This window comes from Acanthochromis polyacanthus, chromosome 1, assembly GCF_021347895.1.
Source record: "Acanthochromis polyacanthus isolate Apoly-LR-REF ecotype Palm Island chromosome 1, KAUST_Apoly_ChrSc, whole genome shotgun sequence".
Lineage (NCBI taxonomy): Eukaryota > Metazoa > Chordata > Actinopteri > Pomacentridae > Acanthochromis > Acanthochromis polyacanthus.
The window spans coordinates 6,531,821-6,556,331 of NC_067113.1; the positions used below are offsets into that span (position 1 = coordinate 6,531,821).

At 41.4% G+C, this 24,511-nt stretch overlaps 1 protein-coding gene across 1 annotated transcript in view; it reads right to left on the reverse strand.

The window, feature by feature from the left end:
• Positions 1–6,589: 6,589 nt before the first annotated feature.
• The window catches only part of babam2 (BRISC and BRCA1 A complex member 2), a 111,452-nt gene continuing 93,530 nt past the window's right edge, over positions 6,590–24,511 (reverse strand). Inside the window, exons 9-12 of the mRNA XM_051948288.1 lie at positions 15,132–15,202; positions 14,918–15,000; positions 14,645–14,798; positions 6,590–7,770 (exon numbers count right to left, since the gene is read on the reverse strand). Of these exons, the coding sequence (XP_051804248.1) occupies positions 7,707–7,770; positions 14,645–14,798; positions 14,918–15,000; positions 15,132–15,202 (372 nt within the window). The 3' untranslated portion in view covers positions 6,590–7,706. The remainder of the gene's footprint in view (positions 7,771–14,644; positions 14,799–14,917; positions 15,001–15,131; positions 15,203–24,511) is intronic.

Consider the following 24,511-nt stretch of genomic DNA (forward strand, 5'->3'; position numbering starts at 1 on the left):
TTTTAAAAACGTAACAAAGCTGCAGTTGAATTGTGTAGATTTGGGAAAAACATCCCTTTGTGGCTGGAATGCAGAATTCATCCCAACACAAGTTGGATAATGTAGGTCATGAGGTAATAGCTTGAACAGGATTGGACACATCTGATACTCTCAGGAGAAACAAGAATTGGCTCAAACAATTGTGTTCACTGGCACAAATTTTCTGTGTCCAAATTTCATTAGAAAATATGAATAGGTAAACAAAAAAGTTTGACCTTGATTTTCATGCAAATCATGTACAGAAACTACATTTAAACTGCAAGTTGACATGATGCCAAACTGATGCCTGGGCAGGGCTGCATCACGTGGCTGCATCACATCAGCTCAGGCTCAAAAGAAAACTTTCCCTCAACTCGTCAGGAAACATGCTCATCCCTTGTGCACTCTTCGAACTTATGGATATTTATTTTTCGGAAGAGTCGGGGGGGAGAGACGGGACGCGGGAGAGGGTGGCGGCCGTGGCGGTGGAGGGATGAAGGAGCCTTGTCACATTACATGTACCTGTCTGTGTGCGTCTTCACTTGCAGCTGTCATCTCACCTGACAGGTCTATCAGTGTCCACGGCTGATCAGAACGCGTCCCTCAGCCTGACAGGCTGAACCGACAGCGCAGCAATCCAGACTGACAGCTCCTCAGGTAGCTGGGGGAGGGTGGGAGTCGGGGGAGGAAGAGGGAAGAATCTGGGGGTGAGAGGCTTGAGGAAGGCCGCAGAGTGAGGGGAGTAAATGAAAGTGAGTAAACACCCTGAAATAATCCAGCCAGCATGACTGATCTTAATGCTGCTGTTTCGTTTCACAAAACCATCTGATAATGAAGTGATTGTGAGATAATGCTTTGTAAATGAGTGAATGCTGCCAAACGTTACCTTTGAAAACTCCTTTATAGCTCCGAATCCGCTATTAGCCGAGGAAACACGGGGTGCCAGTTTGAGTATTTTTAAGCAAATTGAGTCTCATCTTTTACGACAGTCATGCACATTGAACCAAGGCCAAACGCAGAGGTACCGAGAGCTGTATTCCAGAGAAAAAACACCTGCGGGATGTGCTTTGGTTAACCCATGAAAGGTTTAAATCCTCGCTTTCCCCCTCTTGGACAAAAATCTGTCTTTATCTTGTCAAAAGCCATCGAAAACAAGCCCATCCAGAACGCCCCAACAACACGAGGACGAGACAAAACGGGAAAACCTACAAGCTCCAGAGCGAAGACTCATTTGATCAGCTTAGCTACGCTCTCCTGGCTTCTCATATACGAGGAGTAATTAGCAATTAACAATCAGGATTTAACTAGATCCAGTTATTATCTGTAAGCAAGGGTGGGGGGGGTGGGGGGTGGGGTGTGTGTGCTGCTTTGACATGGGAGTGCAGCAGAATTCCCGTGCTCCTCGAGTTTGATAAAAAAGAAGAGTGAGGGACCCGAGCAGTAATTCTCTCATTTTCACGACATCTCTGGGCCATTTTTTTTTTTCAAATTCCCAGATCAAACAGGCTGTAACAAAAGGCCCCAAATCCCCCCTCCGCTCTCCTCCTCCTGCTCTCTCTTTCCAAAATTAGTTAAGCCTCTCAGCTCCATCATCCTCAACATGGCTCGCATCAACAACCCTACGCTGCATCGCAAATGCTGCATAGCCTCTGAAATCCACCCCTCCTCACCAAACCCCCTCCTCCCTGCAAATATGCTAAAGATGAGGGGGAAAAAAGAAAACTCCCCGTGTGTCACTCTGAATTTGGACTTAGAGACAAAACACAAAGTAGCCCACAGTCACTCCAGTTTGTGATTTCACCTCCTTCTGCTTCTTTCACTTGGCTAACTATTTGCTTTGTCTTTTTTTTGCGGGGGGAATATGTTAAGTAATAAAAAGAAAGTGAAGGTGAAAAAAAGAATGAGGCGAGGCTGACAGATGGGACAATTCAGAGACAGTGACAGGAGAAAGAAGTAAACAATCTGGAATAAGGCGCTTGTCCGCCTTTGCCGCTCTCTGACATATTCAGGCCTTTTGGCTGCTCCTTGTTTCCTTCTGATTACCCCGGCCCCGGCTATCTACCATTTCGCTTCATAAGGTGATGATTCAGGATTCTCAATCACTCTCATACACTTTCCCTCCTTTTCCACTGTCACTCTTGCATGTACACTCCCAGCGTCTGCGACTTTGTCCGCCTCCGACATACTTTCCAACTCCTCAAAAGTTTCCAGCGACTAGCCCGACTTCTGAGGTGAAGTGGGGTGAGTGACGCCAGCAGCTAACTCTGGGTTATTGCCCAGGAAGGTGCTCGTTGTGCTGAGCTTCAAGTGATCCTGTTTCACACACTTGTCAGTTCTCCAGGCTGGCAGGTCCTTCCTGCCTCCGAGCTAGCTGCTTATAGGGCTGTCACCAGTGCAGTTAATGTTAATCTAATGCTAATATTCATGTTTGCCAGCTCCTTTGAGCCGAGGACACCTGTTTCTGAACAGAGAGACCTGCGTTAGTGATGTCGGGCCCTCCACTGGATACTCATTACCGAGCTCGAGTTAGCTCAGCTGTCCCGCCACCAGCATGGCTGCAGGAGAGATGGAATTTATCTCACCTCAAACCATACAATGGAGTAAGAAAATTGTTCAAACAGAGTGGAAACGCCACTCGACTGCTTCTTCAGCCTCAGAGCGAAAATGACCATTGCATCTTCAGTTGTTGCTCAGAATGAGTCTCAGGCCAACAGAGCGTGAACTCAGACCACAAAAAAAAACCAGCCTCATCAATTTAATCATCCCACATCCAAAGATTCCAAGCTAATTATTCCAGCCTTTAATTATTCCATCCGACTGCTGTTGAGATCTCTTAAAGACGGCTGGATTAGTGGATTTGGAGTATTAGCTCGGAGGGTTGGCAGACCTCTGCACTGTGATTCAGGGGGCTGAGAAATACATCTTCAAAAGGTACCTTTAGCAGCACCTTCACAGGATCATTAACACTGGATAAATCCACGCTAAGTTGCTTAAAAGCATGTAAAGGTGAGCCATGTTTAGGCACAGACACTTCTGAGGGAGGAGGCTAACTAAATGTGACTTAAGCATTGCAATAGTGACACAGTTGCAGCCACTATGGAAGAAATTGTTTACACGTTACTTATAGGGCTTATGTCAGCTCGGGTCAACGTCACCGACTGAGGAAAACTTCAGGAGTGGGTGCTTGTTCTCATTCTAAGTTGGGGTACTTCATTTTCTGCAATGTCATGGTCTGTATTCAGGGGAATGATTCAAGTTACCATTTAAAGCTAATGATTCAGCCATCTTTGTGTTTCAGCAAATGTAAAGCATCATTTCAGATTTGGCAGGGGAGGGTTCACCCTCAGAGCTCAACCCGCTCTGAGATTCAACGCTATTGAAAATCAATTGGTACCTTTGGAGCGCAAAGTAGTGATGTCTAGAGCCAACTGTCAAGTTGAACTATTCTTTTCTCATGCTCATTAAAGATGCTGGCCATCATCCTGCTACCCCTCCTTTGAAACCCCCCTCCCCCCATCCAGCTCTCCAAAATGAGAGCAGCTCGTCCTGCGGCTGACAACGGAGATGTTTTGAAAGCAGGTCGGGAAAGGTTAGAGCAAGAAACATGGAGCGGGGCAGAGGAAAAGACAAAAAGAATCTTGCTTTTTAATTATTTTATTAAGAGCCTTGATGCTATTAAATGCCCCAGATACATTCACCCTATAGTTCTCAATTAGACTTGACAGTTGCTGCATTACCAACAATAAATATAGCAAAGGGCTGCGCCTGAGGCCAGGAAGGACCCCTAACTATGACCCTCATATTTAATGATGAAAACAAGCAGCAGCGCACACTCTCCCTCACTCAAGCACACACGTGCACATCCATGCATGAGCACATGCACACACAAACACACACTCATCCTCTCTGTGCTGCAGCTCCGTATTACACAAGCGCACTGAGGGCCTGTAGAAAAACAACAGCATCTCTCAGGGTTGGAAAAGCACCACAGCTACTAAGGTGTACGCATGAAAGTACACCCAGACACATGTGGAGGACAGAGAGTCATTTTAAACTTTGTAACTAAGACAGCACAAAAATAATGAATAACATGTTATTTGTGGTACATTTTTTGCTTCTGATGTTGGCCACACTGCCGGTGTAACTGTCATTATGGCAGTGTTGGTTGATCAGTACACTACTTTGCTGGATGCTATTAAATTTGGTAAGAGAATTCAGTGAATGCTAATGAATTTGTTTATCCTACTTTTTCCTTTACTACTGCCAGCAGCTTAAAAGTTTTACTTAACCACTGAAACATTTTAACATTTATTACCACAAAACAACACTGCAGAGTTTCCACACAATAACGTCTAATGGCTCTGCTGATCTCCCGACTTCTACAGGATTTTTAAAAGTGTCTTCTCTGATAAAAATACCTTTTTATTGCTAATATTTCTAATTTTGTGCAAAATACTGTGATGAGCAATGGATGGATTTGGATTTGGATTTTGGAAATCTGATGTTCTTTACAGAATGGATATTTGTTGATCCCCAGAATAACAGATTGTCCAGTTCTGTATTTTATCCAAAGTCTTGCAAAATGAATAATTAAGTCTCAGCTGCATTTTGCATTTGGTGTTGCATAATTAGGTAGCATCAAAACAAATAAATAATACCTGCACAATGTAAACAACAAGTAATAAGTAACAGCCTCGCATGGCCCCAAGCCCAGCAGATCCTACCTTATTGACATTTTGGATTTATCAATGTAATTATCAGCATCTTGAGTTTCTGAAATTGTTAGGAGTGCTCACATCAATGGTCATACAGTCACGAATGCAAGTTGAAAGCTCAACATACACTAACGTTCTAAAGTTTGGGGTCACCCAGGCAAATTTTTGTTTTCCATGAAAATTCACACTTTTATTCATGTGCTAACATAGTTTCACAAGATTTTTTTTATTAATCAATGAGCCTTTCAACACCATTAGCTAACACAGTGTAGCATTAGAACAGAGGAGTGATGGCTGCTGGAAATGTTCCTCTGTACCCCTATGGAGATATTCCATTAAAAATCAGCTGTTTCCAGCTAGAATAGTCATTTACCACATTAACCATGTCTCGACTGGACTGGACATAAGGACATTTCTAAGTGACCCCAAACTTTTGAAGGCTAGTATATATGACTCGGCACTTAACATCGTGGATCTGCCTGAAAACCAAACAACTGGATGCCTCACATCAGCCAAAATGAAATCCAGATGTAATGTTTATGGTACCTGCCCAGTAGCATGTAGGTCTCCCTCATGCAGCTGGTCCGTTGAGACATGGACTTTACAGACCTCTGAAGGTGTCCTGTGGTATCAGGCACTCAGTCCAAGAAGATGCAAGGTGGTTCCTCCATGGACATGCTTTTCCAGCACATCCCATAAATGCTCAGCCAAACTGAGATGTAAGGATTTTAGAGGCAAAGTCCTTCAACTTCTTCTCACCGCAACATAGTTCAGGACATCACAGTGTACACTGCACTCCTGCTGCATCTCTTCCCCAAGTAAACAAGGCACTCAGATGTCCACATGCTGTAAAATAAGATGTGTTTTATCAGACTAAGTCTCCTTCTTCCATTGCTCTATGGTCCAGATTTGATGCTCATGCCCGTTGTACATGCTTTGGGTAGTGGACAGAGTTCAGCATGAGCCTTGGTTGCCAGTTCACCGGTTGCCCAATCTTGGACTACTTTTATTCGGAACTAATCGCTGCATACCATGAACAACCCACCAGACCTGCTGCTACCTGGAGATACTCTGACCCACTCGTCAAAATATATCACTTAGGTCCTTGTTACTCTGCCCAGGAATGCAGCGGAGTTATGTGACGACCGAGGTTTTACTCAAAAAAGGATGCATTTGGTTGAAATTTTCAGGGAAGGTCAGAAATGTCACAAGGACCAAGTAATTAGATTTTGGCAGTGATGCAGCTTACAGTCTGAATCCACGGATTTGTTAAATGTTTCTGTATCATTGCCAGATAGCATCACAGCGTCACTGTAACCATGGTAACAAGTGAACGCTATGTCAGCTGTCTTACCGACGATCACATGATTGTGATCCTACTACAAATCCACTGCTGAGGACTTATCCATCCGAGATGATACGAGGAACAGTTGATTAAATTGTGGGGGTGTTGCTGAGTCCCATCAATTCTCGTTGCCCGCTACATATTTAGGTCCCGCAATTCAGTATCCGTACATAACGTACACATGCATTGCACATGCCTGTGCTCAGACCAAGGTCATTTTGTTTGTGGGTACATCTCTATTAAATGGCTACATTCTATGTTGCCGGGATCTCTGATCATCAATAATTAATAAATAAACAAATGCTGCATTTCTAAAAAATGAAAAAAAATTTGCAGCATTTCTGACAATGCCAAACGTTGGAATGAACACCCTTGGTGGAGTACTGCGCTCTCTGAGTGATTTTCTAGTTCTCATGTTTCCGGTTTCCAACACACCAACTTCAAGAACTTACTGTTCACGTGTTACCTAATGTTGCCACTTTAACAAAATAATCAATGCTATTCAATTCGATGGTTTTACTGCTTTCATATTTATTTTAAATATGCTGTGTTTCTCTAATCATACTGTCCTGAAGCTGTGAATGTTTCTAGGTCAATAATGTGTGAATGTTACATCTTTATTGTCCTACTGCATTTGACATGGAAGTGGCTCAACTCTCTCTTAGCTGCTGCTTGTCTTTAAAAAAAACAAAAGGAAAACAAACGTATAAAGGACATACTTCCAAAGATATTTTCAGTGTATTTAAACAATCTATATTTCACAAAGACAATCTCCTAACAACCACCAACAGTGTAGACCAATTCTAGCAAAATAAGACACTGTCAGGGGAAACACTTTTTTTACTGAATAGAAATTTGACAAAACACAATTGTCAGTAACTTACAGTACTGTCAGCATGTCAGGAAAATAGTTCACAGAGCTTTAAACAAATTAAACATACAGCATTTAACAACTAAAAGGCAAGTCAGAGATCATCTTAACAAGGATAAAAGAGCCAAATGCGACAATCATTTGAGTGAAAAAAGGCAAAACAACAGTAAACAAAGATCATTTGCATCATCCCTACAGCTCTTTGTGATGTCCATGTGTGTTCCCATCACAGTATCTCTGTATGGAGTGTTGTGAGTCTAAACTTCTGGGGTTTAACTGCTTGAAGCCAGGCGTTATTGGCACAACACAAGAAAAAACTCTTCACTGATCGGTCGAACACACAAGTTGTACAGTACACGTCGTCACATTAAGGGCCTGTTAGAGTGTGGAGTTTCTTCTCAAAATAAAGGCGCTCGGCTGTGCTGGCAATAGTTAGAATTAATTATCATTACAGCCGGGTTTTGGCTGCAGTGTGCAGCAGTGCCTGGACATTTACTGTTCTACAGGAGAGTGGCTTCTCTCTACGACTACAAGAAAAAGTGAAGGTACTGACTAAGAGGTGACCAATGCAAGGTGAAAAAATGTGGAATTCACAGAGTCTGTGCAATAAACACACAATCATTCTCACTGTACTGTTACCGTACAGTGCATTTCACAAATCTAAGTCTGTGCATACAGATGTACAGGCACACCAACACCAACTCACATACACACTCCCACAGGCAGCTCTCCAGGCATGTCATTAAGTTAGAGAGTACTAGAGTTTCCCGTTGGCAAAGGCTCCCTCTTGGAACTGAGGGATGAAGCTCTTGAAGTATGCCCTGGGTGAGAGAGGGAGGGAGGGAGAGAGAGAGAGAGAGAGAGAGAGAGAGAGAGAGAAAGCATGGCTAATAAAACATCAGAATGTGACAATAATTGTGTTTCAGATGCTTCAAAGCATCTAACAAATTGACTGGGTCAGTCCCAGCCTCAGCATGTATCAAAGTGCACATGAAAGGCAGGATGTGTTTACTCGCTCCAAAACACACTTCAACATAAGATACGACTCTCCACACGTTAACTCTGTTGAGGGAAACACAGGAAACATAACTCAGCTACAGGCAAAAAATCAAAGAGGCCAAATAAACAGCACTCCACAAGGTATTTAGCCACAACTTGACATGTGTTTGCATCAGGTTGGGCTTGAATGCTGAAGTGCATCAATATTTTGGAAAAGGCTGCGGAGCCAACGTTGGATGAGAAGATTAATAACAGTCTCATATCTGCTAAATCAGAAGCTGGTCTGTGTACCAGCAGCCGGTTTACACAAAGACTGGAAACATGGTGACGCAGCTAACCTGGCTTTGTCCACCGCGCAGCACCTCTGAAGTCTGCTTATCAACATGCTGTGTATTATTTATCTCAAAGAATTGTGGTTTTACAGAGAGTTAAGGGACATTATCTTTCGGCCATGCCTGAAATAGCACAAGCCTCTTAAAGTTTACACGCCACATTTTCAAACACTTCACATTTACAGAGGAAAGACTGTACAAAAGGTGTGTTTGGCTGGAAATCCCAAAGATCTGCAACTCTGACTGATTTGTACAGAAGAAAAAAGTGAGGTTGGCTTGAACACAACCTCTAAAAAAACAAATGCCCTTTAGCCTTAAGTTAAGTCTTTTTTTTCGCCTGAAGTAAAATAATAGTAGCTGGCTGACCAAACAGTTACAGTGCTGTGAAAAAGTAGCTGCCTGATGTCTGCTATTTTGCATATTTCTCACGCTTAAATGTTCGAGATCATCAAACTAATAATGACAGTGATAACTCAACACACTAAATGGTCTTTTTAAATGATGACTTATTGAAGACTTATTGATCACCCCTGTGAAAAAGTAATTGCCCCCTAGACCTAATAATTGGTTGGACCCTTAGCAGCAGCAATTGCAGTTAAATGTTTGTTCCAGCTTGTGATCGGTCTTTTACATCACCCTGGAGGAATTTTGAACCACTCTTCTCTTCACATGAGATGGCTTTTGAGTATGAACTACCATTTTAAGGTCTTGCCACAGCATCTCAATTGGATTAAAGTCTGAACTTTGATTTGGCCATTTCAATACCTTAAGTTTGTTCTTTTTGAGCCGCTCAGAGGTGGACTTACTTGTGTGCATTGGATCATTGTCATGCTGCATAACTCATTTGCGTTGAGCTTTAGGTCATGAACTGATGGTGGATGTTCTCCAGGAGGATTTTCTGACAGAGAGCAAAATTCATGACTCCATCAATTATGACAAGTCGTCCAGGTCCTCCAACTATCACACTACCAATACCATGTTTCACTGATGGTATCATGTTCTTTTTGTGGAGTGCAGCATTAGCTTTACACCAGAAGAAACACACCCATGCCTTCCAAAAAGTGCCATCTTTGACTCATCAGTCCACGGGATGTTATCCCAAAAGTCTTGGAGCTTAACAAGATTTTTTATTTTTTTGCAAAAGCCAGGTGAACCTTCATGTTCTTTTTGGTCAGTAATGGTTTGCATATTGCAGCTCTCTTATGTTTGCCATTTTTGTCCAGTGTCTTCTTTATTGGGGAATCACATACACTCAACAAAAATATAAATGCAACACTTTTGTTTTTGCTCCCATTTTTTATGAGATGAACTCAAAGATCTGAAACTTTTTCCACATACACAATATCACCATTTCTCTCAAATATTGTTCACAAATCTGTCTAAATCTGTGATAGTGAGCACTTCTCCTTTGCTGAGATAATCCATCCCACCTCACAGGTGTGCCATATCAAGATGCTGATTAGACACCATGATTAGTGCACAGGTGTGCCTTAGACTGCCTACAATAAAAGACCACTCTGAAAGGTACAGTTTTGTTTTATTGGGGGAGGGGAGGGGTCCACTCCTCTTCAATGGCTGTGCAAAGTTGCTGGATATTGGTGGGAACTGGTACACGCTGTTGTATACGTCGATCCAGAGCATCCCAAACATGCTCAATGGGTGACATGTCCGGTGAATATGCTGGCCACGCAAGAAATGGGACGTTTTCAGCTTCCAAGAATTGTGTACAGATCCTTGCAACATGGGGCCGTGCATTATCCTGCTGCAACATGAGGTGATGTTCTCGGATGTATGGCACAACAATGGACCTCAGGATCTTGTCACGTATCTCTGTGGATTCAAAATGCCATCAATAAAATGCACCTGTGTTCTTCGTCCATAACAGACGCCTGCCCATACATAACCCCACCGCCACCATGGGCCACTCCATCCACAACATTGACATCAGAAAACCGCTCACCCACACTACGCCACACACGCTGTCTGCCATCTGACCTGAACTGTGTAAACCGGGATTCATCCATGAAGAGAAAACATCTCCAATGTGCCAGACGCCATCCAATGTGAGCAGTTCAAGTCGGTTACAACGACGAACTGGAGTCAGGTGGAGACCCCGATGAGGACGACGAGCATGCAGATGAGCTTCCCTGAGACGGTTTCTGACAGTTTGTGCAGAAATTCTTTGGTTATGCAAACCCATTGTTTCAGCAGCTGTCCGAGTGGCTGGTCTCAGACCATCTTGGAGGTGAACATGCTGGATGTGGAGGTCCTGGGCTGGTGTGGTTACACGTGGTCTGCGGTTGTGAGGCTGGTTGGATGTACTGCCAAATTCTCTGAAACACCTTTGGAGACAGCTTATGGTAGAGAAATGAACATTCAATACACGAGCAACAGCACTGGTTGACATTCCTGCTGTCAGCATGCCAATTGCACGCTCCCTCAAATCTTGCCACATCTGTGGCATTGTGCTGTGTGATAAAACTGCACCTTTCAGAGTGGCCTTTTATTGTGGGCAGTCTAAGGCACACCTGTGCACTAATCATGGTGTCTAATCAGCATCTTGATATGGCACACCTGTGAGGTGGGATGGATTATCTCAGCAAAGGAGAAGTGCTCACTATCACAGATTTAGACAGATTTGTGAACAATATTTGAGAGAAATGGTGATATTGTGTATGTGGAAAAAGTTTTAGATCTTTGAGTTCATCTCATAAAAAATGGGAGCAAAAACAAAAGTGTTGCATTTATATTTTTGTTGAGTGTAGATGGACCTTAACTTGAGGCCAGCTCAAGTGAACTGAACGTTATTAGGTGATGCAATGTTAATGTCAGTTTCTTTAACGTTGCTGTCAGAATACAGAATGAGTTAGTTCATCCTTCAGATGAGGAAGACACGTTATTGTATTAATGTTCAATAACTAAGCAAGTGAGTTGCTGCTCCTTAGTGGAGAGAGTGGATGATACAATAGTGGTGCTGAGAGAGCAGTTCAGAGTTTGGTAGAGATAACTGGATTTACTGAGGAGAGTCCGTCTGTTGTATCACTGCTGAGCTGAGGGACACTGAGCCTTTTCCATTAACCTTGTAACAGATGAGAGTAACACTAGTAACCATGGCAAATATACACAAAACTGGCATATCAAAAAGCTTAGAAGATGTGACTACTGCGTCACAAAATTTACAAGAACAAAAACCAGATGACTAAAACTAAATCAATGCTAGATGTCAAAATTACCAAAGGGCCACTGACATGGTTTTCAGGGTTGACACTGATTAATAGTAACCAAAAAGACAGATATGTGGAACCAATATAAATTTGTAGGAAAAAGAAAATCTTGGAGTCAAAATTCAGAATAACACAAACTGAACTGAAATACCTTTGTCAACATGTGTTTACATGTTTACTAACATTTATTCCTCAGTGCTAGAACTCGTGATTTGTAACCAAACAAATCATGCTGTGGGCGGGATATTGCTCGAGAGCAGAGATGACAGATTGTATGTATCATCTAGCTTATCATACATGTATCAAACTGTGTGTTATATGTTCCTTGTTCCCCATCCCTCTCCCTCTACCTCTCTACCTCTTCTGTCCCTCTCAACTCGCCCAACCCGCCCGGCCAGCAGGCAGATGGGTCCCCCACATAAAGAGCTGGATTCTGCTCAAGATTTTTTCCCTGTTAAAACGGTGTTTTCCTTGCCACTGTTGCCTTGGGGCTTGCTCTGAGACTCAGGCATATGGGTTCTGTAAAGCATCTTGAGACAATTTGACTGAAATTGGTGCTATATAAAAAAACTGAATTGAACTGAAATTGAATTGAGGCTTCATGAAAGACAGAGCATCCATCCATCCATCCATCCATCATTAGGGTCCTGGGGAGCCACCAGGGCACCCTGGACAGGTAACAGTCTATCACAGGGCTACATATAGAAACAACCAATCACGCTCAGATTCACACCTGCGGACAATTTAGAATCACCAATTAACCTCAGCATGTTTTTGGACTGTGGGAGGAAGCTGGAGAACCTGGAGAAAACCCAGACATGCACAGGGAGAACATGCAAACTCCATGCAGAAAGATCCCAGCAAGGCTGGGACATGAACTGAGCATCTTCTAGCTGCAAGGCGGTGGTGCTAACCAGAGCCAGAGCAGCAAATTTAAGAGTCCTTTATACTTATCAGGACTCCATTCCCCAACAAACAACTTACAGATCCCGATAATCTGAAAAATGCTTATATCTGAAAACTGGCCAGGCTGATAATCAGTTCACCTCTAAACATGAAAACTGCTTTATTAAATTGACTTCAAGCCAAATGTCTGGATGTTCCCCACCGTTGCCAACTGATTGCTCAGAGGGAATCCAAAGGCAACTTCAGATTGTTGGGTTCTCTGTTTAAAACTCGTAAGGTCTTCACCTGACTATGCTACGTGCTATGAAATGACATACATTGTGAACTGGCGCCATAAAAATTAAAAGTGAACTGAACTGAACTGAATGCCTGAAATGGTTATATCTATTGGTAAATCTTTAGGAGACTTACAGTATTTGCACCTATAGACACTGTCTTGGTGGGGATGTTTTTCTCACTCTCTCCAATGCAGATGATGAATCAAAACTGTCACAACTATGAGAATATCCCTGTCTGACGTACAGTAATTTTCCTTTACACTTTGCTGAGCCAAAGCTCTTCAAGAACTAATAAAAGAATATCCAAATAGGTTTGAGGGTCTGAACGAAATGAAAAATCTGAAGACACACGTAAAAGAGTAAAGAACAAAGCACACAATAGCAGAATCTATAAATCAAAAGGCTTAAGTATTGCCTTCTGTGGTCATTCATGTCTTTCAAATATTTACAGCAGTTGTTAACCTTTGCCATACAAAGAGCAAACAGTAGATTTACACTAATGGGGTCATTTCAGTTTATGTGTACTGAAGGTTGGATCAAATCTCAGTATCAATAAATGGCCTCTGTGCCACATAGTACGATACACAATAAGGCCTTCTCTATCATATTTAAAGTTAAACACTGATAAATGATGGATCAGAAATAGTTGTGCAGAGACTTTGTGGAAGATTGTGCTTTTACAGACCCCCAAAACCTTCAATTGCTTCTAATTTTTAGGTTGGTGTCCACAGTATTTCATCCCATCTCTCAACGTATACACTACTGTTCAAAAGTCTGGGATCACTGAGAAATGTCTTTGTTTTTGAAAGATAAGCAGTTTTTAAAAAAAAATGAAGATAACATTAATATAATCAGAAATTCAGTCTAGACAGTGCTAATGTGGTAAATGACTATTCTAGCTGAAAAAGGGGTCAATACATAATTGTGGGACTTTTTGCAACATTGTAGACAGGTATCAGTTTATTTATTTTTTGCTGTTTTCAGGCCTAAAATCAACATGGCCACCTATAACCAAACACCACATGGCATTTTTAGACAAAGATTCTTCTAAATATTATATATACAATTGAGTTGAAAGTTATTTATAAAGATATTGTAGTAAACCTGTTAACTACTTTATATCAAATAAATAAGAAAGCCTTGGAGTCTGGCCAGTCTTTTTTCAGGAGGAAATGACATCATGTGGAACAGGTCATGTGATCTGGAATCAACACTTCCTTGAGAGGTGTTTCTGTAATGGAGAATTTAGTTGAAAAGGATTTCTTGGACACAGATACAATTCGTTATTTTCCACATAAAATTTGATATATTGTCGAAAAAGAAATATCTGTCATGATTACCTCAACTTAATAAAAAGAACACAATCAAAACCAATTCTGAATAAGCTCATTTTATTATTGTTCAGCTAATTAGAAGGTAGTTGTTATTAAATTGGGACGGTTATTTAGTTGACATTGTAGCGATATCCAGTCATTTTTTTATTAGTATGTGATTGGTTCTATAATAAATAATTATGGAATTTGTAAAGACAAGATCATAATGAACATAAAAAGCATTAGTTTTTCTTATTTTTAATAAAAATGTATGCAAAATATATCCCATGGACTTTAAAAGTCCCTCAATTATATATTGACCCAAAGACTGATTTTTAATGGAATATCTCCATAGGGGTGCAGAGGAACATTCACAGCAACCATCACTCCTGTGTTCTAATGCTACATTGTGTTAGCTAATGGTGTTGAAAGACTAATTGATGATTAGAAAACCCTTGTGCAGTTATGTTAACATATGAATAAAAGTGTGAGCTTTCTTGGAAAACATAAAATTGTCTGGGTGACCTCAAACTTTTGAACATTAGTGTACATAATAAAAAAAAGTGGCTTCAGGCTTGAAATAAAATACAAACCATAGAACTACCAGAATGCATAAGGTTTAAATGAGCCAGGTTTTACATACTTTGCCCTCTTGGCCATCTCGTTTCCATCCCAGCGCGGGCTGTAGGGATACGACTTCTGCACCTGAGAGTAGAGCTGGCCGCTGTTGGTGAAGTGGTACACAGACTGGAAGGTGAGGGTGGGCTGGTCCCTGGGGAAGTACAGCGGGAGATCCACTACAAGGTGCAGAGGGACGGGAAGACAGAAATGTAGAAAAGGGCCGAGAGGAAAAACAAGATGTGATCCCAGCAGCTCAAACGCACAACATTTTGCTTCATGTGTGTGACTTTCCTACCATGCACTAGGAAACAGAAGTCCTTCCACATGAGCAGAAGCGTGAGCTTAGTGAATCCTTCAGCATCATACTCCACCACTCCCCTGAAACACACACACTGACTTTACTCATGTATCCTCTTATACAAAAAAAAGACAAAGGCAGCAACAAATTACCACAGAACACATGTTCTGATCACTTTAGCGAAAGATGAAGTGTGTGACAGTTGACTCACGTCCCAAAGTGGCTGAGAAAAGCAGCGATGTACTCTCTCCTCTTGTGGTAGCCTTGGATTACATACTGCACCTACACCGAGCAAAGTGAAAGGTTTACCACAGCCAATACATCGCAACAGCAAATATGATCAGCAGAGACCTGTGAGAGAACTGTTCAGAGGGCATTCAGGGAGCTCCATAAAAGCAGCAAATCCATTTTACTGTACAATTAAAGGTACATTTAGAGGCTACCTACTGCACCGAGAAAATAAAAATGAGACTTTTCTCAGACCTTTTTGCTTCAGTTACACTTAAGACTACTGGAAAGCCTGAAATCAATATCTGCTCAAACTGACTTGTTTCTGATGAAATACAGAGATGCTGTGGAGAACGGAGCCATGTGAGGTAAAGCAAAGTAGCTCTTAAAGGGTGTGATGTCCTGATATTGTGCTCCAGTGGCACACCCTCAACTGATATATGTGAATATGTACTAAAGGTCCACACTGCGGCTCGCAATACACCCATAGGTTTGCCAAGCTGACTGCAGTGAGGTCTGAATACAGGCGAGTGTTTATTCCTCTGCCAAGGTGAGGGCTGAGGTGGAGGAATGTTTTCACTGCCGTTTGTTTGTCTGCCTGTCAGCAAGATTACACAAAAGCAGAATTTCATGAAGCTTGGTGGAGAGGTGGAGCACGGGCAAAGGAAGAACCCATTAAAGTTTGGTGTGGATCCAGATCACTTTATTTAAAATTTGAGAGCGCTGGCCTTGGCGGAGGACTGCTGTCTCTTCGAGCACTTCTGGCTACAGATAGTGTTTTTCTATCACAAGCCATATCAGACCAGCACTGAGGAAAGGTATATTATTTGAGTCATTTTGACTCTCAAACCCTTGGAAGACAAAAAAAAATCTGCAGCAATTTATTGACAAAACTACATACAGGGTGTCCCTAAAGTCTGGACACAAGAAACCTATCTATACAGCTTTGTCAAAAGAAGAAAGTGTTGAACCGGTACTTCTCGGTGGAGGTGAAGGATGGACAAATCAAAAGACAGCAGATGAATTCAATCTTTCGACAAAGTCATATTTAATCTGTGGAGGCAAAAACATGATAGTTAATGAGATTTCCTATGTGTCCAAACTTTAGGGACACCCTGTATAATTCACTGTCATTGAAAAATCTATACTGTTAGTTTTGGGTTTGATCATTTTTGTGGGGATTTTGCCGTAAATAATAGCAGTTGTGGAGAAAGACATGCAGCAAAGATTCAGTCAGTCAGAAGTCAGACAGTAATATAGTAATGTGGTTTGTCCATCCATCCATCATTGAAACACCTAATCATCATTAGGGTCACGGGGGTCTGGAGTCTATTCCAGCTGACTTAAAGTGAAGGCAGGGCACACCTGAGCAGGTCACCAGTCCATCACAGGACTACACAGAGAGACAATCACACTCACATTCCTTACACACCTACGGACAATTTAGAGTTCCTAATTCACCTCAGCATGTTTTTGGACTGTGGAGGAAGCTGGAGTACACGGAGAAAACCCACACATGCACAGAGAGAACATGCAAACTCCATGCAGAAAGATCATGGGAAGGCCGGGATGTGAACTGGGGATCTTCTCGCTGCAAAGCATCTGTTTTTGTTTTTTTTTAGAATTACTGACTGTGTATTTTAGAAGAGGCTAAAGTACTTAATTATCCTACAGCAGCTATCATACACCTGGCAACACTTGGTTATACATGCTGAATGGTTGTTTAACATCACTTAAGTTTGATAGGGTAGAACTTCATCAATCACAAAGGAAATTCTTGTCTTCCTAAAAAAATGTTACAGTACAATATACAACTGGTAACAGCTCCACAGCAGTGTGGCCAACATGAACAACCCTGGAGTGAATGGGCAAGAGATGCATGGGAGCATTTTTAAAATGCAGCAAGTCCCTCTGTCCCTATAACCAGGCCAGAGTGAGAACAGAGAACATCCAGCAAAACGTCACACTTTTACTTCTTCCTAATCAAAATTGTGAATAAAAAAGTTTTTAAAAAGCCTTACAACAACAAGTGAGTTGACAGTGGAGATATTGATATCTGTTCTAAAAACAACAACTCTACCAGTAAGCAAAAATGCTGTATCTATTTTGGTAATTTATTACGAGGTGGCCTCACAATTTAAGCCCTCTGGTTAGCTCTGGAGAGCCAGCGTACCATGTTGGGCAACCTTGTCAAAATACCAGCAGTGGGCCAAATTTTAATAGCACATACAGCCTGCTGCATGGAAACCAGGACGGCTGGGAGGGCAGGGCTGAGTCCACTTGCTATAAAGACTGCCACCCAGACTGGCATGGCATTGTGATTACATGGTTATGGGTCTCAGACTGCTGATGTGCAAGAAGGACCTGGCAGCAACATACATACTCATCAACACAGAATATTGTGTTTAGCATCTCATCTACTGTCCTGCCCACATCATTTCATGGCCTTTCTTGCCCTGAATCAAGCAAAGCCAACTCCAGGTCTACGAGCAGTACGAGAACAAATTCTGCCAGTAAAGTAACACAGCAGAACAAACCTTGCTAGAACGTGGAGGATGCTGTGGCTGGGAGGTAGCGATTAGGAGAGGTGAACTTTTTAATAGTTGCTTCCAGTTTAAAGCCAGCTCAGAGTATAAAAGTAGCATTACATGCAATCTTTGTACAGGCAAATTTAAATGTCACACAAGTACAAAGTCTTCAGCTTACCACTTGACAGCCAAATAAGCTGGTGTTAACAGCGCTACCATAGCGTTTGTCAAATGGAACAAGAAAAGACTGTCTGCTCAAGGTGCTGCATTAATTTTGATACAATTCCCCCAATCCAGTTCCGGGTTTTATATGGAGATCGCACATGAAGTAGATGCTCGAACCCTTTCTGTTTTGTATTCACAGAAAAATGTTACAGTGCCTGGTTTAAGGTAGTTTGTGTAAAATATTTGATAGTCTTCTGGATTACGGAACCAAAGGGAGCAGAAGTAAATGATTTATAACAACATTAAGTATAAATATTAATATAAGTTACTGTTTAAAATACATCAATGAAATAATGACTTGGAAGATAAGTGAAAAAAAAAACTTACCATCAAATGTTCATTTACCGCTTTGTAGTTAATTTTTATTTTATAACCAAAACTTTAAAAAAACTACCAAATCCTAACAGTTGTTGCAGATTTAGCTAAATAGGTCCTGGTAGCTCAAACAACAGCAACATCAAACCGAACTCTGAAGCAACAAACTGGATGGTTCTAACACCAACAAATAATAATTTTTTTTATACTTCAATTACAATGGTTGCCCATGCTAGCTGAGAATGTTGCAGAAAAAAAAATCAGCTTGTCATCATTCAATGCTTTGTAGCAAATAAACTGCGTTCTCAGACAGTGGCTGTATAGGCTACGAAGAAGAAGAAGAAGATAAAGAAGAAGAAGAAGAAAAACTTTAGCCCTTTACAAGAGAAAAATGAAGAAAAACATTCAGGAATTGTTTTTTTAGTCTGGGAATTTGTAATTATTTTTTCTGTCTGGGGATAAAGACAATCATAGCAGAAAAACAGTTGATTAGTCATATGAATTAAAGGTTTGATACATCAGCGCTTATTTGAAAAATCTGTCTTCATCTCCTGCAAAGCATCCATCCATCGATCCATCCACTATCTTCGCACCACTTAATTTTCATCAGGGTCATAGGCTGGATCTTATCCCAGCTGACTTAGAGTGAAGGCAGGAGACACATGGACATTTCACCAGTCTATCACAGAGCTATACATAGAGGCAAACACACTCACATTCACACCTACGCACAACCGAGAATAATCAATTAACCTCAGCATGTTTTTGAACTGTGGGAAGAAGCCAGAAAACCCAGAGAGAACCCATGCATGCACAGAGAGAACATGTAATCTCCATGCAGAAAGATCCCAGGAAGGCGAGGACGTGAACTGGGGATCTTCTAGCTGCTAACCACCAGGACACTGTGCAGCTCTCCGCCAAGCATGTTAACCTTTTGTTCAAAAACATCCAGAATCACCCCGAGTGGTGAGTTTTGTCAACTTTTTCTAATGCAATACTTCAAAATCCATCCATTCTCTACACACTGCTTTATCCTCACTAGGGTCGCGGGGGGTGCTGGAGCCTATCCCAGCTGACTCGGGCGAAGGCAGGGGACACCCTGGACAGGTCTCCAGTCTGTCGCAGGGCTAATACTTCAAAATGTGCATTAGAATACAAACTTCTTCACTTTGATGCTAACTAATATTGCAAGCTCACAAGCTAGCCTAACTGGCTAGCCACTAGGTAGGCAGTACCTAAAAACTCTGTGCCTGTCTACAGCAGCAGCTTTAGTACTTCGGCCCACCTAACAGGAGCTAACTGACTAAGTTCAGCCGTAGTTGTTGAACTCATTGACGTGTTTAAGATTAGCTGCTGTCGGCGTTGGTATCATGGGAATTTTCAACACACAAACGCCACAGCTAGCATTCTCTGGTTTTCAGAAATATGTAAAAGCATACAGTGCAGAAAAGGTGAAGAACATGGACACCTCTGGATACACTAACCCATTTTCCTGTACGAGCACATGTTCTCCTATTGGAAACACACTACCAGCATGTCTTTAGCACATGTTGACAGGTGTGATTAATGATTATCTTGAAGTCCAAAGAGGAGAAGCTCAGGGCTTATTTGAGTGTTGAGCATCCTGGGCAGGTGAGAAGGCCTGCAGTCAGCCAGCCAGCCATGAAGGTGACCCGCTCTGTTCAAATAGCAAGAGCAAACCTTTGCAGGATCCACATATATTATTGCATTGAGGCTATGCTGGACAAGTGGTGACTACCAGAGAACACAGAACAAAACTTCAGTACACGATCTATTTGAATTTACATAAAAAGTACGCAGCTCTGTAACAGAGCAATGGGAACAATCCTTAATTGAGAATAGAGCTGGATTCTGATTGTCCATTTGAAGTACAGGGAAAGATGAGACAAACTAGAATCTATCTGACTCAAATCATGCAGACTGCCTTGAGGTATATATAAAGGATAATTCAGATCTATTTAAACCTGATTTATTTCCAACCAACATGGCTGTTATGACTCTACGGTTCATGCTAACTTTGCAATCATATATTATTGTGTTTACCTGTATATATGGATGATCACGAGTCATTTCACTTAATGGTTTACCATATCTAATGTTGGTTAAGATGATGTACACCACAGGAGCTCTGTGTTTTTCCTGTGGTTACTGCTTTCCACAGCAGACTAAGTGCAAATCTTTTGCTGCAAAACATGCTACCTGTAGATGCCTGACTTGCAAAACAGCTGTGGCCACAGAGGAGAGTGATTCCTGCGGGTAACTACAACAAATAAAACTCCGGCCTGTATTACCACTGTCATCCTACAGACTGAGTTATACCTCTCCAAAATCGGCTGGAGAAAAGACAGAAGCCAGATGTGCCAGACCCTCAGTTCTCCATACTGCAAGAAAAAGTAATCACATAAAATGCTGTGAGGGAAATCCCAATATGTATGCCCCATCAGCAACTTACTCTGCATTGAGATATTTTTCTGAGCTGAGAAGAAAGGTAAATGGATATAGATCCCAGGTAAAAATGTACAAAAATTAAAAGGATCTAAATTCTCAGAGTAGTGTTTCAGTGAACCTTCACAGCAGTAACAGCTGAAGCATTAATCAATGAAAAATGCAAAGTTTGTATTTGTCATTTTATTCTTACAACTCCAACAGAACTGGCACACTAAATGGAAAGCAATTCACACAGTCTTGAATGTCTTGAATCTACTGCAATGCAAACTGAGTTTTTGTCCTGACTTGGCACATTTCAAATAAAAATAATGTCACTGTCAAATAATGACATTATTCATTAATCAGAAAGACATCTTCCAAAGTCCAGGTAGAAAAAACTCTTTTTAAGTCTACACACATTTAAAAAGGTCACATTGTAATCAGTCACAATCAGAAGGCGAGGAGTGTTAAGGCAGTTTGAAAATGACAACCTGACACACGACATTTTATGCAGATTGCATCCTATCCATGCTGCAAAAAATTATCTTCTGTATCTGCGTAAGGAAACAGATCTCACATATGTTGGAAATTGCAGATAATGTGAACAATTTAAAGATGAAACTGAGGGAGGAAGCAGAGCAGTTTCACACATCTTCAGAAAGGTAAATACTGAGTCTGTGCTCCAGCAATGCAAGAGTAATGTAATAATGTAATATGATATTGGTGTCAGTGTATCTGGAATGCCAAATAAGAGTCAGGCATTGATTATTCATTCTGCAGCCCTCAGCAGTCCAAATCACACAGTTAAAGGGAGGAGGGCGTGATTTGAGGGCAGCATATATCATGATGAAGCTGGAGATGGTACTGCCTTACACACTGCGACTGCATATTTGTGATTACTCATCAACCATGTATGAATGGCGGCGTTTTGTGAAAGATGAAAGAAGTAATCGCTGATACACACAGTTGTGTGTATGATGGGTCTCATCTCTGCAAGAACTCTTAAACACAGACACACGCACTGTGACTCAGCCTCCTGTTCAATTATGTTTACATGGAACAGTGGAGGCGGCAATTTAGTTTTCTCAAAAGCTGCAAGGCCACATACTCAATAAGCTGTTTATTTAATTACATTGTGTGTGTGTGTGTGTGTGTGTGTGTGTGTGTGTGTGTGTGTGTGTGTGTGTGTGTGTGTGTGTGTGTGTGTGTGTGCGTCTGTTTTAAGGGAACGGCAGATCATTGAACTTTCACACCCATACCGAGAAAGGATTTCCTGCCCCCACTGTCAATGTGACTAGCAGCCAAGCCGTTCTATTGGCTGCCTGGAGGTTGAGTGATGCAAGATAGGTGATCTTGCTCTGCAGGTATTCAAACCTGCCCGCACCCATAACTCCCTCGCCCCTGCTTCCAGTTATTGTGTTTGTACATGTGTCTGGGGGGAGTGTGATGCAATAACGCCAGAAGTGCTGAACGTTGCATGATTAAGAAATCTCTTCTCTGTCACAAAGGCATTCACACATCGAAGTACAAACTGATTTTAAATATCAACAACTCCTGTCATCTCAGTGATCTATATACATAAAAACCAAATCTTTAATAAAAACTGTCCTGAACAACAAAAAGAATAATCACTAAACAGCAATCACATTCTCAGACATTGCTGTCTATTTGATTTCAGAATAATTAAAACAAAGCTTTCATTATGACATAACAATGAAAAGAGTAAGTACACACAGTATATTAGAAATATTATGACTCATTCTTGACTCAGCTGCTGCTAAATGCACTCACACAACTTGTTGCTCTTTTCTTATGTACAGTGAAGAAGTCACCGTATAGACAAATCAGCCTGATGATTCATGTGTTGTGCTCTTTAGTACCACCACCATTACTTTGACAGCAGCACTCAACTGAACAAATTTTTCGTGACACAAATGCAAAGATGTTTGGGCTCAGTCATCTAAAGCTGCTCCCCTGCCAGACTGCTCTGTAGATGTCACTGATATTCTAAAAACTACTGGAAAATTGGATACAAAACATTCAAGTATTTGTCTGATCTCTTCAGTATGGACATGACACCTTTGCTAGTATTGGAAAATAATTCAACAAATTTGCACAGTCGGGTAGTAGTTACTACTCTGCCAAGGGACGTGGCGGAGTTATGTAATGATCGGCGTATGTTTGTCTGTGAATCTGTCTGTCGGTGTGCAACATTACTCAAAAACAGAATAACGGATTTGGATGAAATTTTCAGGAAAGGTCAGAAATGACACAAGGACCAAATGATTAGATTTTGGCAGTGATGCAGCTTATAGTCTGGATCCACAGATTTCTCTGGATCCAGAGATTTCTGTATCACTGCGAGACAGGGCCCGGTGTCACTGTAGCTAGGACAACAAGTGAACACATGGTTGCGATCCTACTACAAATTGACCTGTTGCGGTCTTATCGGGACTTATCCGTCGGAAATCATACAACGACTGAGCAGCCTTGACAGAGTACCTCACTCTCTGAATCCTTTTCTTGTTATCATTGTTGCCAAACAGGAAAAAAAAGTTCTTGGTTCGAACCTGCTGTCATCTGCCGCCTTTTTGTGGAGTTTGCATGTTCTCTGTATCTGCGTAGGGTTTCTCCATGTGCTCCAGCTTCCTCCCACAGTCCAAAAAAATACATTGTGGGCTAATTAGTGATTCTAAATTTGCTGTGCTTGTGAGTCTTTGTGTGCACGGTTGTCTCTTTGGGCTAACCCTGCAGTGGACTGGCAGTGCAAGTGGACTCAGACCCATCAGCGGGATAGCTTCAAGCCCTCCACAACTCTCTACAGGGTAACGTGGGAACAGCTAAATGATGTATAGATTTCCTGCATTGTGATCAGAAAAATAATTCAATATGAATCTCAAGCATGTCAAAAGTAACAGTAAAAAGGTATTAGTAAAAAGTAAATACTTTACAGTGTAGTTGTGCAAGTTTGTCCCTGTTATAGTTGTGGTTTGCTTCCTTAGCAATCACAGCGGCAGAAACAACCTGTTGTCTCCACTGTTCCTATGAAAAGGTCATCTTCCTCATCCATTATTAAGAGTTGTGTCAGTGTAGTCATGCATCAAACCACAAGGTGATTTCTCTTGTTTTTGTTTTCTGAGAGTACTTCACCTACAGTTAGAACCCAGTCTATACACTGTATAGCAGCCAGAAATTTAAACACTGTCATCAATCATTACCTTGATAACAAATGAACCACTTCACTGTAAAAAGAGTGCTCTCATAGGAGATCAGCCATGATCATGAACTCACAAAGAAAAATCAGGTAAGTGGGAAAAGTAGTTATAGCATTTGATGCATTTTATAATACTAATTCTGTTATTAATTACACAATGTCTCACTCTCAACTAATTTACCACCATCATGTCAAAGAAAGCCTGCCTGAGGATTCATTTATTGAAATTGATTGAGTTGATCAAGTATGTCCATGTCACAGTGTCTATTAGCTCTTCAAGCTCATTCTCATGAATATATTTTTTTGAACAATGCAGATGCGAGGTGCTGCCATCACCAAGCATAATCACAGTCACAGTCACAGCTGAGGTATGTGGCAGTATAGTTGTCAATACAATCCTAGCATCTGGAATAAGTGGGAGGAAATAACTGATGGTGTTAAAAGAACAAAATGACTGCACAGCTTGTCCTCGCAAAGACTGCAGCAATGTTTGAAATGGTAGAACAATGTCTTCTTTTCTGTTTTCTTTATTATATTTTTTGGCTTTAGCTGACAAATCTCCAAAACATTTATAGACATACAGAAGCAGGATATTGCTTTGTGTCTCTGACAACATCTTCAGCCTCAGTGTTC